General features: G+C 46.2%; 1 protein-coding gene across 2 annotated transcripts; it reads left to right on the top strand.

Annotated features, from left to right (window-relative positions):
- The first annotated feature begins 4,234 nt into the window (after positions 1-4,234).
- LOC148817326 (stimulated by retinoic acid gene 6 protein-like) lies at positions 4,235-19,523 on the top strand. 2 transcript variants are annotated; one of them, XM_088938960.1, is made up of 18 exons: positions 4,235-4,299; positions 5,648-5,708; positions 7,029-7,126; positions 7,937-8,079; positions 8,460-8,580; positions 9,325-9,370; positions 9,675-9,713; positions 9,835-9,905; positions 10,526-10,634; positions 10,942-11,008; positions 12,603-12,684; positions 13,048-13,123; positions 13,337-13,385; positions 13,880-13,997; positions 16,332-16,451; positions 16,894-17,060; positions 17,669-17,827; positions 18,819-19,523. In XM_088938960.1, exons 1-18 carry the CDS (start codon positions 4,274-4,276, stop codon positions 18,950-18,952), a joined length of 1,686 nt encoding a protein of 561 aa, XP_088795086.1. In that variant the 5' UTR covers positions 4,235-4,273; the 3' UTR covers positions 18,953-19,523. The 2 variants fall into 2 exon arrangements, with proteins under 2 accessions (XP_088795086.1, XP_088795085.1); XM_088938959.1 differs by having other exon boundaries at positions 9,582-9,713.
- The last annotated feature ends 182 nt before the right edge of the window (positions 19,524-19,705 follow it).

Here is a 19,705-nt window from a genome sequence, read left to right as displayed (position 1 = left end):
AAGCCGAAACAGCTCCACTCAAGGACAGCGGGATACTACAACCCCCAGCAGGCACTGGGAGAGACCGAGTCGTGAGGGTCTGCAGTCCGTGCTGTCTCTCGACATCAGGCGTGCGCGCTTTCACTGGCAACGATCAGTATCACTGGTCTGTATCGAAATAATTTATGGAGGACACTTTAAAACCAGGTGTATAAAACAGAAGGCGATTTAAGCATGGTTATATATATATTCCTATTCAAGTTCAAAGAGCTTTATTGGCACTACTGATTAATAACAGTGTTGTCAAAACAGATACAATTAACAACATTTACATTTGCTGTGCAATCATATCATTTTACATTTACATACATGTCTGTTCCTCAGGCTGGGACAGGAGATCACACACTGTATTATTATTGAGAGACAGGCTCACTGTTCCTCAGGCTGGGACAGGAGTTCACACACTGTATTATTATTATTGAGAGACAGGCTCACTGCCTGTTCCTCAGGCTGGGACAGGAGATCACACACTGTATTATTATTAAGAGACAGGATCACTGTTCCTCAGGCTGGGACAGTAGATCACACACTGTATTATTAGAGACAGGATCACTGTTCCTCAGGCTGGGACAGGAGATCACACACTGTATTATTAGAGACAGGATCACTGTTCCTCAGGCTGGGACAGGAGATCACACACTGTATTATTAGAGACAGGATCACTGTTCCTCAGGCTGGGACAGGAGATCACACACTGTATTATTAGAGACAGGATCACTGTTCCTCAGGCTGGGACAGGAGATCACACACTGTATTATTATTATTGAGAGACAGGCTCACTGTTCCTCAGGCTGGGACAGGAGTTCACACACTGTATTATTATTATTGAGAGACAGGCTCACTGCCTGTTCCTCAGGCTGGGACAGGAGATCACACACTGTATTATTAGAGACAGGATCACTGTTCCTCAGGCTGGGACAGTAGATCACACACTGTATTATTAGAGACAGGATCACTGTTCCTCAGGCTGGGACAGGAGATCACACACTGTATTATTAGAGACAGGATCACTGTTCCTCAGGCTGGGACAGGAGATCACACACTGTATTATTAGAGAGAGGATCACTGTTCCTCAGGCTGGGACAGGAGATCATACACTGGGCTGCAGCTCTAGTGCGTTTCCTCCCCCAGTAGGACTGGAAGCTGCTCTGATTCTGGCAGGTGTGGGAATTCTGGAATTAGATTTGTTATTTTAGGTAAGAATGTTTGTCTAATCCCAGAGTATTTCTCACAGTGCATCTCTGTTTCTGTTTCTTTCTGCTGGTAGTAGGATCACAGCCTGAACTGTACGTGTCCAGTTTCTATGGCCAGGCTGTGGTCACTGAGCATGTCCTCTCTGTGTAGCAGGGTCTGTTTGTGTCCAGTTTTAATGGCCAGTCTGTTGTCACTGAGTCTGTATTTTGTATCTCTACCCTGATCATATACTCAGCTAGTGTGTATTATCTTTTTGGGGTCCTGTAGCAATCCAATTTGTGTTGTATTTGAATGTATATGTCCCTGTGGGTAAGGTAGTGTTGTCTGGCTTGTGCTGTGATTTGGGTTACTTTGATTGGTGGTGTTTATATATATATATTACAGTATGTGTGTTTCAGGTTGATAATTTCATTTAATGTATTTGTGAAGATTCCTTCTCTCAAACTGTCGTGGTTACCCCCAAAACATCTTGGCAATTTAAAAATAAACTCCAATTAAGTCACACAACTTCAGGAAACAGCTATGAAAAAAATAATGGACTTTTAAAGTATGTTTGTGTTCTTTATAAAATTGTCTTATAAAAATCTGAAGTATAGTAAAATACTACCAGGTAAGGGTGAAGAGACACCATGAAGAAAATAAACGACGCCCTTTGTATTGAAGTGAATATTGGAGCCTCTGCAGCTGGGCAAATGGGGCTGGGTCTTACAACACACAGCACTGACCACAACACATCCCTGACAGCACACAGCACTGACCACAACACACCCCTAGTACAGCACACTGCTCTGACCACAACACACCCCTGACAGCACACAGTACTGACCACAACACACCCCTGGTACAGCACACAGCACTGACCACAACACACCCCTGGTACAGCACACTGCTCTGATCACAACACACCCTGGTACAGCACACAGCTCTGACCACAACACATCCCTGACAGCACACAGCACTGACCACAACACACCCCTAGTACAGCACACTGCTCTGACCACAACACACCCCTGATAGCACACAGTACTGACCACAACACACCCCTGGTACAGCACACAGCACTGACCACAACACACCCTGGTACAGCACACTGCTCTGACCACAACACACCCCTGACAGCACACAGCACTGACCACAACACACCCCTGACAGCACACAGCTCTGACCACGACACACCCTGGACAGCACACAGCACTGACCACAACACACCCCAGTACAGCACACAGCACTGACCACAACACACCCCTGACAGCACACAGCACTGACCACAACACACCCCTGACAGCACACAGCTCTGACCACAACACACCCCTGGACAGCACACAGCACTGACCACAACACACCCCTGACAGCACACAGCTCTGACCACAACACACCCTGGTACAGCACACAGCACTGACCACAACACACCCCTGACAGCACACAGCTCTGACCACGACACACCCTGGACAGCACACAGCACTGACCACAACACACCCCAGTACAGCACACAGCACTGACCACAACACACCCCTGACAGCACACAGCACTGACCACAACACACCCCTGACAGCACACAGCTCTGACCACAACACACCCCTGGACAGCACACAGCACTGACCACAACACACCCCTGACAGCACACTGCTCTGATCACAACACACCCTGGTACAGCACACAGCTCTGACCACAACACACCCTGGTACAGCACACAGCTCTGACCACAACACACCCCTGGTACAGCACACAGCACTGACCACAACACACCCTGGACAACACACAGCACTGACCACAACACACCCCTGACAGCACACAGCACTGACCACAACACACCCCTGACAGCACACAGCTCTGACCACAACACACCCCTGGACAGCACACAGCACTGACCACAACACACCCCTGACAGCACACTGCTCTGATCACAACACACCCTGGTACAGCACACAGCTCTGACCACAACACACCCTGGTACAGCACACAGCTCTGACCACAACACACCCCTGGTACAGCACACAGCACTGACCACAACACACCCCTGGTACAGCACACAGCACTGACCTCAAAAAACCCCAGCATAGTTGAAGTGAAGATTTTTCTGAAGATCCATCCATTCACACAAACACACACCCACACACACAAACACACACCCACACACAGGAGCTCAAACACACGAATTGACAAACACACACCCACACACAAAGACACGTCTGAACACAGGAGCTCAAACGCACACAGACAAAGACACAGGAAACAAACACACCTGCACACAAACACATGTACAAACACACCTGCACACATACTGTATGAATGGACCACACACACAAAAACATGCTCACAAAGACACACCTGCACACAGGCCCACAAACGAAAGCACACATGCACAAAAACACACACATGCACCACACACACAGAGACAATGCAGAGACAACATTTAACTCAGCAGCTTGTGTTTGGACAATGGGGAGGTGAAACTGTGAACAAGACAAAATGACAGCAGAGCTCCTCCTTTCTTTCACTGTTGCTTTTACTGCCTGGTGAGAGAGATTACTGTGTGTGCAGGAAGGACGAGGAGGACTAGAAAGAGCAGGCATTGTTTGTATTGATGTATGATTCTGTATTTTGAAGAGGTCTGTGAGAGGGTCAGGGTGTCTGATGAGCAGCTGAATAATAATAACAATTGAACAGGTCTTACAGCCATGAGCTGTGGTTCAGTAGTGGAGGCAGGTCTGCACATTGCTCTTCAGAGCCCCTGTGCCAGGCAGGGAGCCAGCAGGCTGCACTGGAAGATGTTGGGGTCCCAGTGAGTGTCGGGGGTCAGAGGAGAGGAGAAGGAAGATCTGTGCTTCAGTCTGCACGGGTGCAGATGGCTGGGCTCTGTGCCAGGAGGTGGTGAACTGGTGGGCGGTTTCTCTCCCTTCCTTAATTTTCCCAACGTCACTGGAAGGGAGGTGCCTGGGGAGCCTGTGCCCATGTGTAGCCCGATCCTGCCATGTGCAGTCCAGGAGCTCCGACCCGCTGACGCGCCGACAAGCCAGGCTTGTGTCTCTCTGCCGGAGCGATGGGGCCCACCGACAGCCCTGCTATGTAAGTCATCTCACTGAAGGCAGGACGCCCTGCTCCTCCATGATCTGCTCCGCTAATCTACTCTCTAAGCAAATCTGAATATTCTTTATCCATTGCCTTTATAACTCGCTCCCTAATTCCTAGATGACAAATTACTAACATACAGTGTATATATAAAGACTACCTTGTGCTAACTACAAACACAGTTTAAATGAAAGGGGGCTTTTTTTCCTTTATTCGTCTTTCCATCACTGCTAAAGCTGTTTGAAAACAGGGATTAAATCCCAGAATTCTGATGAAAGCACTTCAGCTGCTCTGCCCTGGAGGAATCTGCAGTTCTCAGATTCTCGGGCACTTCAGTCACACTGAGCTGTACGGATTCTCCCTGCCTTGTGCTGCAGTCCGGTGGATCTCAGTCAGGCCTGGACGTGGTCACCAGCAGCGCAGGCTGTGGACACGAGCAGAGGGACACTGAGGGTTTTGTCCTGGCTATCCCAGGGTACAGTGTCACACCCTCACCAGGTCTCCTTAGGAAAGTGACCAGAGAGGCAACGAAGTTTGTTTGGACTGTCAATTCATTGCGTTTTTACTAATCAGCCAGGAAAAAATAAGCTTTGACTTTTTGAAGGTTTCAAACATTGATTTAATTATGGCCTATTTTTTCTCCCTGTCTTTAAATACTTATTTTTTAATAACAAACCACGTTGACAGCAATCCTTGTTCGTGGCTCTTAGAGGACACAGGCTGGCAGGATGTGTTGTGAGCAGGTTCTTCGCAAGCAATTGCTATAGCTTTAAAAATACAGCGGCCTTTTTCTTTTTTTATATTTTCAAGCGACTTTTTTATGCTTCAGTGAGCTCTGAGCTCTAGCAGTTTCAAAAGAAAATGCGAATAACAAGAGCTGTGGTTGTGGTTATGACAGTGAAATCATAGTGTGGTTATGATATGATAATGTCGCTCAGCTATTAGACCTCGTCCATAGAGAATTCACAGTAATGAGGAACCAGACGAGCCCTTGAATTACTTTACACTTACACATGGGGTGAACTCTGAACTCCCCTGATAACACTGACTTTCACTTCACAGGATATTAGGATACGCAGGACCCCCAGAGTCAATTCTCTCAACAGAAGGCAGCGTGTGGTTGACTTCTTGAGCACAAGACAGACTTTCAGCAGCTCTCCTGGTCTGAGTAGCCTCTCTCTATTCGAGGAGGGTTCCTAATATTTTGGCCGGTGGGTGTAGGTCACTTAGTTGAAAGGAAAATGTGAAGCTCTTTGTGAGGAGGAGCATGGTGTGTAGATGTGTAAATTTGTCACAAGGCACAGATGTTTTGGAAGAGATATACCTCGTCTTTTTCTCTCCACAGACTGGATTTGACAGAACTCTGTGCTGATTTCAGAAGCCTGCATTACTGGCTGATACCTGCGGTAGGTTTGTGCTCAGGCTGGGGCAGTTAAGGACTTGAGCCAACCGCTTTGTCGTCAATCATGGGCTTGAGTTGTTACTAAGCTGAGTAAATTGTTACAGTAGCGGGACTTGGCCCAAACTTGTATGCATTGGCCAAGATGTCACCTCTGTAATCTAGTGACGGGCAGAACTAATACCTTCAATTAATCAAAGCTGAAAAACAATGTTGCAGGCAGTCCTAAGATCTTACTGTAGTTCATATTTGAACATGCCTAGTGCTTGTTTAGCAATACAGTAAAGCCTCTGTGTTTGTGAGGCTTAGGTACCTCGAAGTCTCATCGAAAGCCGATTTCACAAATGCGAGGCTTAATACCTTATAGGGCATGGTTCCGCAGCTTGCAAAACAAGCACTAACATAGTATTATGTTTGTTCTGTAACTATTTCAGAAATAGTATTCAGTGGTAGTAAGTAGTTTTAATGAAAATGAATACTGTAATCTTTAAGCAAAGCATTGTTTTCCTCTGTAATTCAAGTTATTGCTTGTGCAAACAAATAAATTAGATCACTGTTATGATATTATAGCTGACCCTGTATTAGACCCTGTGTTTTTTCATTCTTAGTAGAGCTCACTTCCTCTAGTGGCTACTGTACATCTTGTTCTTATTATTGCTGTTGTAAAAGCAGCTCTACTGTACTGTAGTAAAGATCATCAGAGCACGGTCGTACCAGACAGGCAGGAAGAGAGTGCAGGGCTGGGCCTGCTGTACGGCTGGAGACGTGGCGGCTGTGGTGCTGCTGCTGGCTGGAGGTGGGGATCAGCACACCTGACTCTAAGGATTGTTCTCTCCCATCCTGGGTGACCATGAGCTTATGTCACATATTAGACCTGCTAGATTAGCTAGATTAAACAATACATTTAAATATTTAAAAATTAAATTTAGATAAAGGTATACATTTTTAGCCAGCAGCCATATCACCCTGCATGTAAAACCGAGGTCCTGACTCTCTGTGGTCATTAAAGATCCCAGGGTGCTTCTCGAAAAGAGTAGGGGTGTCCTGGCCAAAGTTCCCAGTGGCCCTTACCAATCATGGCCTCCTAATAATCCCCATCTCTGAACTGGCTTCACCACTCTGCTCTCCTCACCACTGATAGCTGATGTGTGGGGAGCGTTCTGGCGCACTATGGCTGCCGTCGCATCATCCAGGTGGGGCTGCACACTGGTGGAGGTGGAGGGGATCCCCAATACCTGTAAAGCACTTTGAGTGGAATGTCCAGAAAAGCACTATAAAAGTGTAAGCAATTATTATAATTATTATTAAGATGCAACTTTCATTCTAGGTTCTCATAACACTGATTTTGTCGTTCCTGAAAAGACGTCAGAGGCACCACAGAGTGGATGAGCTGGTTCCTCTGGACCGCAGGTTCGGGATGCTTGTGTAAGTCTGACTGGTTTTACACTGTTTCTCTCTTTAAAAAGATTAAAATCCTGTCTGTGTCTATTTCCACTTAGATACAATTAATATACCTATTGCGGTGCAGTGAGGTGAACCAAGATGGTGTTGTCATTGCATCTCAGTGAGATCTGGACACAGTTGAATGGAAGTGAATTGGACACGAGAATGAAGACAGTTAACTCATCAGCTGCAAAATATCGGACCACAAACCCACACCTTTGCAGCTGAACCCCAGTTGCACCTGTGATGACAGTGGGTCCCCCAGAGTGAGATGAGTAGGTCACTGGCAGCAGTGTGCTGTTCTGGCTGGAGTGGGGGATGGGGGCGGCACTGAGGCTGGAGGAGCTAAATCAGACACCGGGGAGGAGATGGGAATAAACCTCCAGGACCGGAGCTGCGTCCTGCTCTCCTCCAAGAGCTTTCTGTGCCCCTTCACCCTCCTGGACTCTCCTGGATCATTTAAACACTAAGTCTTCAGTGGGTCTGATGGGACATGTGGCCTCTCATTCCTAGTCTTTCTATAGAAACTTATATCCTTCAACCTTTAATTAAATAATTAATAATTTTGTCATTATCTTCTATTTAACAAAATGAGTATATTAAGAGTGAGCACTCATTTACAGTAGTGATCTGGTGCGTGTCCAGGGTATTCACCAGAGCCATGCTGACTCAGGTTAGGCAGGCTGTCTGTAATAAAGACAAGATTTCCCCGTGATGCAAGAGCAGCAGCCCAGGATCTCCTCATGCTGTGCTTGAATTGTCCCCCCATGTGCGGCTCTGGCCGGCGGACAGACCCATCCGTCTGCTGAGCACCCACAGCAACCGCTGGACCTTCGCGGCCGCCTTCGGAGCCATAGCCAACGTGGTGCTGGAGAGGATGCTGCGGTCTGGCGAGTACTCCTGCCTGCCCTTCCTCGTGCCCGCCTGGGCCAAGGGTAAGGCCTGCGCAGTGGGCACAGCAGGGTCCTCTGTGTTTTACTGCAGCTCTGTGACTAATGACTCCGTTTAATGAGTTAGTGACTCATTTAGTCCAGATTCACATGAACAGAAGCCACTGCAGGCAAGAGTGGTCAAACACCCTGCTCTTGTCTGTTACCTCTTCCTGCCGAAACAAGACTGTGCAAATGTGGAGCCAATTTTTAAACAACCCCTAAAGACTTATTCTTATAATCTTTTTTTTACAAAGTTAAAATGGAATTTGTCTTTGATACTTCTTCATTAGTATGTATGCTTTTAAACTTCTTTAAATGCTTTAGTATTTTTGTGTTGAAAGATGCTACATCAAATCAAAGTATTCATTTCATTTCCTTCCCAGTGATTGTGCAGTTCCTGCTGGCCCTGGAGGTGGCGCTGGTGCACTACCCCATCTTCATCTGCCTCACCACGGACCACAAGATCGTGGGCTCCCTCCTTGGCTTCTTCTACACGCTGTCTTGGTGAGACCCTCTTCCTGCTGGGCGTGCTGCTGACACCTGTGCTGGCCCAGTGGGATTGTAACGAGCACCAGCCACAGTTACAGTAGAGCTGTCCATTTGTACCACAGAGCTCAAGTATCAGCCTTCTGCCTCAGCATCTGCTTCCTGCTTCTCACAATGGGCAAGGCCTAACCCCCAGCTGGGCTGCTGCTGTGTTTGTGTCTGCTCCGCATTGTGCTTGGAGTTGTGCCGCAGTCCTTCTGTGTTCAGGCTGCTTGCATTCAAATGCAGTGCATGCTACTGGCATATCTCCTCATTAGGTACCATGGTGTAGTTAATCACTTTGCCTTTCCATTTCTGTGCCCCTAAACCAGCAGCACCACCAACAACATATATATAGGGTTCCCCTCAACGTTTGTTTTGTCTCACTTGAAATAAAAAAGGATTTTATCTGTCATCGAACTAGATGGTGTAGCAGATAAATTCATAGGAATATAAATTTGTTTGTAGAAAGTAAATGCTCCAGAAACATTTATGACCTCAATTACTAAATAATTAAATTATTGCTAAGCCATAGGAATTCTGGGACGAACAGCAGCAGAATGGTTTTGATCTAGTTTACGTACTGTGTTCCCCCACAGGCATTGTAATTTCATTCTGCTGCCATTGTGCTTGATTCCTTGTCTTCTGCACTATGTGGTTGTCACACACACAGTCATTGCAACACACAAGGGTTTGGTAACTGTAGCCGTTTCTTCACTGCAGGTTTGTCTATCAAGTGAAGAGAACTGTGGATACAAACATGGCGATTGTGAGTCAATCTGTTTAAATCTTGTGACTATGGAAAGGATTTAGGATCATCAATAGCTAAGCAACATGAAAAGAATGAGGTCAGTCAGTTGTAGTAAGATTTCGCTGGCCATGTTTTAAACAGTCTAGGGACTCCTGCTGTTAACCCCATCAGACAAGCTCTTCTGGTTTGCTATGAAGACCAGCACTGAATGGACTCTGCTCTCTCTCAGATTGTCAGGGATGTGTATCCCCGTGCGACGCCAATTCCTGCCATGTTATGCACCATGTTCCTCATTGTGCGCTTTCTTGTGAATTTCATCCAGCTAATGGACAGACGCTGGAGTCTGTTCCAATGCAAGGAGGTAATGAAAGTAATGTTTCATGTGTCTGAATTTTTATGGGCTCTCCTGTTTTTATTCATTTATTTTGTATGCATTTGATTTGGGCAAAGATGAACACCTTAAATGTGTCTTTGTGTTTCAGGATCAAGAGCTTTTTGTCTCCGTCCATCACATTAAGTACGTGAAGCGCCTCTTGAAGCCCAGCAGCCCACAGTGAGTGCAGTGTCCTTTCTGCTTAAACATCTGCATGAGCACAGTGTATAGGATCACATCTAGAATAAGGCTTTATAGCATTCTGTGGGGAACTGCTCTGTGTAGGACAGCTTCTGATAGTGTTCTGCAGCCCTGAGCAGAAGGATCCTTATTGAATTAAATATTCTTGTTAATGTCAGCATGAAGTGTAGCATGGAGATGCAGTGGTTAGAGTTGTTGCCTTGAAGTGGTGCTCCAGTTTGCACCTACAGTCCAAAAACATCCTGGTAGGTGAATTGGCTTCTGGGAAAATTGGTCCCAGTGCTAGTGTGGTCATGTCTGTGTCCTGTGTGCCCTGTGATGGACTGGCGTCCCGTCCAGGGTGTACCCTGCCTTGTGCCCATTGCTTGCCAGGACAGACTCCAGCTTCACTGCAACTGTGGATTAAGAATTTAGAAAATGGATGGATACCAGCAGGAACTCTGCAAAAGAACGTAGTCACGTATTTGAAGTTTTCATTTGGTTCGATAAGATTACAGTTTGTCATAATTTCACGTTTGGGTGCTGGCTCTATGTCATGAACACGTTTCACACTGAGGCAGAGCTCTGAGTGCCGCCTCTCTGCTCCGAAACCCCTGCAGAGTTGCGAAGTCCTGGTTCCAGCGCAACATTTATGACTGGGATCCCTTCTTCCGCTTCCCAGCCCGGATGATAATAATGGTTGTTCTGGGTTTGAATGTCACCTACACTGTAAGTAAGAGAGTGTCAAGCATATAACATAAGAACAGAACTAAAAATGCCTTGGTTTTCTGTGCCTTGGCCTTGTTACCCTTAATGCAATTAGTATTTAATTTCGGTTTATCTGACTAACTCTGAACTTTGGCCAGGTGCTATGCTCTTTTTGTATCCTGCTGGAGCCCCCAGTTGTGATGTGTCAACACTCCACAAGCTACAAAATATTCACAAAAAACAACTATGTCAAATCCTTGTCTGATTTATTTGTTCTTTGAAGCATTTTAAACCAGAGTAACGTTGTTGTTCTTTGTCCTTTTTGCAGTTTGTTTTCATAAACCTGCAAATCATATTCAGGTTTCCTCTGATTAAAGACCTACTGTTATTAAAAGGTACGTCGGCAAGCATCTTTCCACATTTCTGACAGCAGTTTGCATTTCTTTCTTGCTGTGCACCTTTGGCCATTATGAAAAGTAGAAAGAAAAAAGTTTCAGCTGTTGAACATTCTTCAGGTGATGCCTGATCCCAAGAAGAAAACTCATCAGCCAAAACAACATCCTTCTGCTTTCACATCTTTCTACTTCCTACTTCCACGTCACTGTGGAAGTAACCTCTGCATGTCAGTGGTATGTTACTCCCATCTCTCCTTCAATCCATTACCTGGCTGATTCCCATCCAAAACATAGGAATCACAATACTGCAATTAAACCCAACTGCCAATCCTAAATTATACACAAATCTCTTTCCGATTACTCAAGGTCTCTTGCTTCTATCTAGAATAATATAATGATCGGAACAGGCAATGCAGCCACTGAGAAACTCCTCATCTTCCTGTGTGATCAGCAGCTCTGATCCACAGCTTCTGGTAAAAGGGGTGTCCCTGAGAGAGGAGATTAGTGTTTGTATTGGCAAAAACATATAGCTTTCATATTATTGTACGTGGCCAGCAGCCATATCACCCTGCAACTCTCAACTGGCAGCCCACCGAAGCTCAGCAGGGTTGAGCCTCGTCAGTACCTGGATGAGAGACCTCCTGGGAAGCTATGGTTGCTGCTGGAAGTGGGGTTAGTGGGACCAGCGGGGGGGGGCCCACCCTGCAGTCTGTGTGGGTCCTAATGCCTGGTATAGTGGCGGGGACACTATACTGTAGTGGGCTCCGTCTTTCGGATGAGACTTTAAATCGAGGTCCTGACTCTCAGTGGTCATTAAAGATCCCAGGGCATTTCTTGATAAGAGTAGGGAGTTATCCCAGTGTACGGACCAAATTTTCCCCCTCGGCCTTTACTGTGGCCTCCAAATTGTCCCCATGTATGATTGGCTTGCACTTGCCCTGCGATGGACTGGCGCCCCGTCCAGAGTGTACCCTGCCTTGCGCTCGTTTCTTGCCGGGTAGGCTCCGGTGTCCTGCTACACTGTATGGTATAAAGCAGTTTGGCAAATGACATGACATTATTGTTCATAGAACTTATGAGGTTAGGGCAAGCAATACCAGTGATGCACCATATCATACTATTTTAAAGGTTATTGGTAAATTAATGCCAGAAATATGATATTATTAAGAACTGTTTGGCTGCTTAATGGTTAAAATTTGGTCAGAATCTAGACTAGGTGTGTAGAGGGTGATCTTGTGGTCTGTGCAAGGCTTTGAGCTAAACTCAGTTTCAGCTCAAAGGGGACAAACACCTGTTTTGTGGAATCTTTCTTTTGCTTACAAAAAGAATGTGCAATGTTTCTGAGCAGAAAAATGTTGAAATTTGTATTCTGTACTGTATAGTCTTTACTTAAATACAGTATATATTATGTTTGCCCACATCCAAAACACAGCACAAAAGTTGTTCAAGGCTTCATATAGTGTATAAAAGTACTCAAATGTACTTATGTTCCTGAGCAGAGTTGGAGAATATACACATTTTTCTCTTTCTGCTCTCTAAGGGCAGAGTAAAATAAACTCATTCCATTGCATTGTGATTTCTGGCATCCCTACAGGACAAACACATTCAATTTTTGCAACTGTCATGGCTGGTCTTGTATCGATTGCTCATATCTTCCATATCCTGGCGCATTACAGGTGAGCGGCTGTTTTCCATTCATGCCCACATGTGGATAAGGACTGCTGTGACAGGGATGGTGGCAAAATATTACCATGTAGTAAGAAATGTTGTTTTGTGCACTTGCTCATTGACCGCTGTATGTATAATGTTCTTGTGTATGCATTTTATTAATACACAAGACCTCCGTGAAATACATCTTAGTGAAAGGTGTCCCGATACACAGAAAGAGAGAATGGAGGAGGACAGAGGTTTATTGATAACACAAGCGCTACCGCGTCTCATGTAGGGGCCCAGCTGGGGATTGTGGGAATGTGCTCCACTGACTCACTGTTTCTCGCTGAAATGCCACCCATGCGCTGACACTCCTGTCCTTCGTTCAGGACACAGATGAAGAGGCTGTTTAAGGGGGATCGGACAGGTCTGCCACACTCAGTCCCTCCTTCAGACACTGCCATGGTAAGCTGCTGGTATCTTGGTGCAGACTGCTGTGTCACCATGATGGCACACAGCCAGCCAGTGACAATCCTGATTCTGACATTATTGTGGGTGGTGGTGCTTTGAAAGGTATTGCTCCCAGTTCTGGCTGCTTTTTTGTAACTGCAGTGATCTTGCTGTCTGTCCAGTGCAAAACTCACCGTGTGCTGAAGGGGTGGAGCTTTTGTTTTTCAGGCAAAAAGCATCACCTACATGGGAGTTCAGATTGCATTCCTGTTTGTAGGTAAGTCAGTGAGCCCTGGGACACCAAGAGCACAGCAGAATTATATTTCATGGACTTTTAAAAAACAGAGTTAAAGTTTTAAAGGAATAAGTAAGGGTTTATTCCATGCTGAAAAGAGAATAAACCCAAGATTTTGGCTATGGAGCCTTCTTGGGGTGTCAGACTCCACAGCTGAAACGTTGTGTTTCTTTTCTTCTCTTTTCAGCATGGAATAAACCTTTACTTGTTCCTTTGCAGCCTACGCATGCAGACACAGCTACCTACTTGAGTTAAAGTTATGCATATAAATGGAGCAGCTAAGATATGTATGGAATTAATTGTTTTTGTGGGTAGAGAGACACTGGGGCAGATAGAGGACAGGGACGGTTTTGTGCACATCTCATATCCTGATTAGTTGAAGAAATTATTTGCTTTGTCCTCTCAGTTCCTCAAGCATTAGTTATTTAAGACACACTGAATCGATCAATAAGTACTGTTTTGCCGTTTCTGCCTAGGTCAGAATGTGCTCAGTTACATCCTCTTCATTGCTGCCATCATCTTTGATATACATATAGTCCAGCCTTTGAAGGATGGAGGAGTGGAGGAGATTGTGATTCTCTGTGGAAATATAGTGTAAGTGTTACTGTCCTTGGTGTTTCATTCAGGCTAAGATTCCCATGTCTTAATCTGACTCTTAACTACTCAAGGATAATTGCTTCTCCTAATTCTTCTTTGGTGACGAAACCAGTATAATCCTTTGAGATGGTGGTTTGTCTCTGTGGGGATCTCTCCTGGTGGTGTTGTGACAGCCCTGAATCAGTCTATAAGTTTTTGGTGAAATACCAAATTTAGCCAAGAGAGCATCCTCACTGTACACATTGGATATATCCCCATCCATTGCTGAGAACACCTCCAAGGCCTTTCCTGTAAGCAAAGGAACAAGGTGACAGGCCCACTCCTCTTCTGAGCACTGCCAAGTTCTAGCCATGCATTTGCATCTCAACAGATAGTTCTCAGTGTCCTCCCCAGTCTGGTACGGTGGCATTTTTGGCTCCTTTCTATATATACTGTAAGAGCCGCTGTTCTGGTTCCCCCATGATTCCCTTCCATGGGATCTGCCGGGAAATGTCCAGTTGCTCTGGCTCCACGTGACCGATGAGGAGCTGGAGTCTCTGGCTTGGTCCAGTATCACTGGCTGCGTCTGCTGCAGGTGCAAGAGCTACACTGACGACCTTAAGTCAGGCAGGACTTAGAAACCCCTCATCTCGCTTTTGCTGTCCAGTCAAAAAGTTTTGGAACAACAATACCCGTTTCATTTCCTCCGTCTGCTCCTACAGTCTTGGTCACATCTGAAGGCATGTGTCTGCCTCCTCATTTGGGTTCCTTTGATACACCTGATTCATCTGTTTCCCAGACCTCCATCTCCAGCTGTTGATCTGGCAGTCCAGGTCTCCATCTTTGGGAACAAGGTCCTCTGCAGCTTGCCATCCCACCGCTGACACCATAAATGTCACAGTCTCGTCCTTCAATAGTTTAGAAGTGCAGATCGGACGGAGCAATATTGATCACACAACCACAATTGCATAGAAGTGCAAAGGTGTTCATTGTGAGGAGCTGTTTCCACATACAGAAAAACACTGTGAGAAAGACAAATTAGCCCAAAGGGAAAAACACAAAACTAGAGTTGAAAGAATGTGTACATTGATTACTTTGAAAAATAGGTGTGTGTCCTATTCAGCACTACTGCACAAACTTCCTCCTATCTTGCTCTTAGCTGAGGGAGCTCCGTGAAGTTGCCCCCTGCCTACAGACAGTGCAAACGATGAAACCCACCTCATTGGTTAGTGCTACGTTTGTGCCAGTTTGTGCCATTGAAAGTAGCGTTTGATCTGCTTTTGTTTCCAAGATATAGTGCCTCATTTTTTCGGGGTCATGATGTCACTCAGCCCTCTTACAACATCGTAGAGAAACCAGACTGGTTTCATTCATTAGTTCTGCATTTGTGCCGTTGAAAGTAACTTTTCAGCTCCTTTCGTTCCCGAGATATAGGCATAAACGTAGCACTGTCGAGCAAGGTGGGTTTTATCCTTTGTGTTGTCTGTAAGGAGACCAACTTCACAGAGCTTCCAGAGGAGCTGTTTTTGTAGCTGACACTCCTCCCGCTAGAAGGTTCAACTACAAAGCAAAAAAGAATTAGACAAATTAATTATCACAATTCTGATATAAAGCTTTTTGCGGTAAACACACAATTTAACAGTGGATATAGTATTGACAAAAATAAAATGCTTTTAATCCTTCTATGTATGCAGTTGTTTTTATGAAAATACTACCCCCACATAATGGTATCTTCTCACACGTCGAACCACGCACAGCACAGACCTGGAACAGGCACTACTAGGTCATCCCCGTTGCCATGGTTTGGGTCCTACAGGTTGTGGGAGAAAGCAATTAGTCCGTGAGAAACAAAACAAGGCGTTTATTAGAAACACCTGAGTTAACCAAAATTAGGCAGTTAAATTGGTGTTTCATTTCACTTAGATAACAAAGGAAACATGTTTGGTTTGAGTTAATATTTAGTTTTGGACTTACTTGAATGACCTTATTTTGCTCTGTGTGTGCACCCAGAAAGCAAGCAAGCAAAGCTATCCCCTTGATTCCAGACTAAATAAAATTTGTTTGTTGTTCATCGCCTTTGTTTAGACAGCGAACTGTTTGCTTGTGTGTGTGTGCGTACCTGTGGATCCCTCACAATTCCTAGGTGATCTGGAAACGGAGTCACCAGTTGCAATGACAAAGAAAAGAAATAATCTTATTTTGATTTCTATTAACATTTAATATCTATATTTTGCACTTTAATTATTTTTCATGTCAATTTTACTTTGCTGAGAGCTGAGATTTGGTAATTAGGCTCATCTCACCATTGAAGTCATGATTAACAAGCTTCACTGTTTGCTTTTCTCTGTACAGGACTAACGTTGTTCCTTTCCTGGTGGTCTACTTCGCTCAGAGAATCATAGTGAGGGTTTTCTTCCTGCAAGACCGACTGACCCCAGCTGACAGGCACAAACCTCTTGCTTTAAAAAATCTGTGAGTAAAGCAAAGGTGGGACTTTATTTTAGCTCTGTGGGTCTCTTGAGTGCTGTGTTTATTTCACACGTGTGTTTTTGCCAATCCTTTGCAAATGTACACTTTCTGAAGAAATACACTGCAACATTCACTCCCTTGCAGAGTTCCTGCACAGAGGCCAGACTGAGGGCACTAGTGAGGCAGAAGTCAGGACAGAGTCACAACAGAGCAGAGCAGTGTCGCCACTCTCTCGATACTTAATCATTCAAGAATCTCTCAGCTCTGGAAAGCTTTTCAATGTGTGTCAAACATCTGTAGGCTTCTTGCCTGTTTGCAGTTGTTAATTATACCCAGTACATTAGAATTGATGAAATATTGTGTTTTATTATTTTAGCTAAAAGACTTGCCTGCAGCCCCAGCTGTGTTTGTGTGACGTGTTCTGGTCGTGTCTCCCTCTCTGCAGACGGGCCTTTGAGAACGTGTGCTACTTCAGCCTGTTCTACAATGCCATCGTGGGCCTGCTGATGGCTATGAAACGGCTGCTGATCAGCTTGCTCCTGGGCAGCTTCACCGTCAGTCGGATTGACCAGACCCTCATGCCATCAGGGGTGCATGGCCTCTTGGACTCCGGTGAGCTCCCGACCGGACTGGCTCGGCTCTTTTCCGTTCTCTGTGCTTGTGTCAACTTCATGGAATCCACCCACACCAGCAACCTTAGTTTTTCCCAGGAGTCTCCCCTCCAGGTTCTGCTCGGGCTCACACCTGCTGAGCTTCAGTGGGCTGCCAGTTGTGAGTTGCAGGGTGATATGGCCAAATGTCTTAATGATAGCAGATCAGGGGATTCTGCAATGGTGCATGACTCTGGACCTCGACACACAACCAGAAGCTTTTCTAGCTTTTCCATTTCTGGCCCAGAAGAGTCATGCAGTTACTTACCCACTTAGGAGCACCAATTAGACTGAAGCATTAGACCCCTGGTAATAATAAAACTCCATATCATGGCCTTTAAAGGCCTGCATGATGTGGATACAGTATAGAAAGAAGCTAGTGTGTGTGTGTGTGGTGTTTGATTACACTGACTGTCCTGTGAACACACTGCCCCTGAATATTGGGAGGCTGAATACTGAATACCTCATTCATGTAGTGAATTTCCCAACATGCAGCCAGGCCTGGGTCTTTCTCAGACGGCAGCGCCACCTGCTGACTGTAACAACACGCTGTTGGCGCTGTCTTTGCAGGATACTGGTCCTGGGTATCTGTGCTGCTGGTTGATTCCAGTCACACCAACCCCACAGCTCTGAGCTTCTGCCACTGCCTGCTGGAGGACAGACAGCTCTACCCTCTCCGCGAGGACTCAGCGCGCTGGTCCTCCACAGAGAGACTGCGGAAAGCCACAGGTGTGCAGCCCTCCCTCTCTGTCTGTCTCTTGTCCTTGTCCTGTCCTTTCCCCCTCCCTGCCTTCTCCTCTTCCCTCTCATGGTCTGTGGCTCCCTCCCTTCCAAATTCAGATGCTAATTCATTAAGCTTTATTGGCATGACTGCTGAATTAATTACAGTGTTGTCAAAACAGGTTCAATTAACAAACATTTACATTTACAATGCAAACACAATTTATTAGAAGGCCAAGATTGGTAAGTGCCAAGGGGAAATTTGGCCAGGACGCCCCTACTCTTTTCGAGAAACACTCTGGGATTTTTAATAACCACAGAGAGTCAGGACCTTGGTTTTATGTCTCATCTGAAGGATGGCGCTTGTTTACAGTATAGTGTCCCTGTCACTATACTGGGGCATTAGGACCCACACAAACTGCAGGGTGAGCGCCCCCTGCTGGCCCCACTAACACCTCTTCCAGCAGCAACCTTAGTTTTTCCCAGGAGGTCTCCCATCCAGGTACTGACCAGGCTCACACCTGCTTAACTTCAGTGGGTTGCCAGTTGTGAGTTGCAGGGTGATATGGCTGCTGGCCTATAGGGCAAAGCAGTGCATTACACTGTCTAATTGTCTAATATTCACAGCCAGATTCTTATAGGGGGTTGATGTTGTAATGGTGGAGAAAGTGCTGTGTGCCTCCTCCTTCAGTGCCAGGTCAAAGCTCCAGGTGAAGTGATTGTCAGTCCAGGGTATGTGTAGCTGGTTGTGTGTTCCACAGTGGTGTTGTGCAGTGTGGAGTGGTACCTGTTTCCCTGAGATCTGGCTTGCTTCTGGCCAACCATGACTCTGGTCTTGTCCAGGTTGACCTTCCCCTGACCCCCTCTCTGTCTCTGCTGTTGCGGGACCTCCCTGCCTCAGGGGGGCGCTCTCTCTCCTCTTCTTCTGCTCTGCTTGTCCTGCTCTCTGCCTCCCTCCAGCGGCTGCAGCAGTTTGCGCACTGACCTGCCTGTCTTGCAGAGGTGTGTGAGAGTCGCCGGGAGAGCAGAGGCTGCCGTCGGTGGTGGCTCTGCTACACTCTGCTCAGGAATCCCGGCCTGGTGGTCCACCGGAGACGCGGCCCGGCGCCCAACAGCTCTTCTGGCTACTGCTGAAACTCTGGCCAGGACTGACTTAGGACCTTGTGCTGGCACACTTCCTCCTGGGAGGCTGCTGACACAAAACATTAGGGAGCCTTCAATACCGCCCACTGTGGTGCAGCTGTGCTCAGAAGAACTCTGTGCACTTCCTCCACACTCCCCCCATCGCAGGTCTTCTGAACAGACACTTCTGAGGACAGCAGATTAACCACTCAGGATAACAGTCAGCTTGCCTTACCAAGCAACCTGACTTGTAAGAAACCTACAGTAAACATCTTGCAAATGTGTAATACAGGTCATTGTGCAAAGCTTTTATAAATCAGTTATTATTTTCTTAAAGAACGTTGTTTTGTGTTAATTCTGGTGTGCGTGTGTGAGTGTTAATCCAGATCACACTGTTCTCCGTCTCGGATGTGGGTGTGGCCGAGGGCGACAGCACAGTGTTTGACATTGAGACTGGGTTCCAGTAGTGCCTGGCATTGGGTCTGCCCTCTGGTGCTGGAGAGGTGCAGCCCTGCAGCACATCTAAAGAATATTAACAGATACTGCTCGAGAAAAACACAGGTATTGTTGAGTTTTTCAGAGCCGGGGTGGAACGGGGGGACAGAAGCCCCTCCGAGCAGCAGGGCTGCAAAGCACAGCCCTGAGGAGCTGGTCTGTAAATCAGTTTTATTACAGGAAGTGGTAAGTGATTTGTGCAGCTGGTACATTAGTTGAGAAGTTGTATTTCCTGTTAATGATGCGGTCAGCCACAGAGCAGATAAAAAA

Source organism: Atractosteus spatula, chromosome 21 (genome assembly GCF_055471065.1).
Source record: "Atractosteus spatula isolate fAtrSpa1 chromosome 21, fAtrSpa1.hap1, whole genome shotgun sequence".
NCBI lineage: Eukaryota > Metazoa > Chordata > Actinopteri > Semionotiformes > Lepisosteidae > Atractosteus > Atractosteus spatula.
Note: the sequence above shows the minus strand (reverse complement) of the source record. Positions and strands in the feature narration are given on the sequence as shown.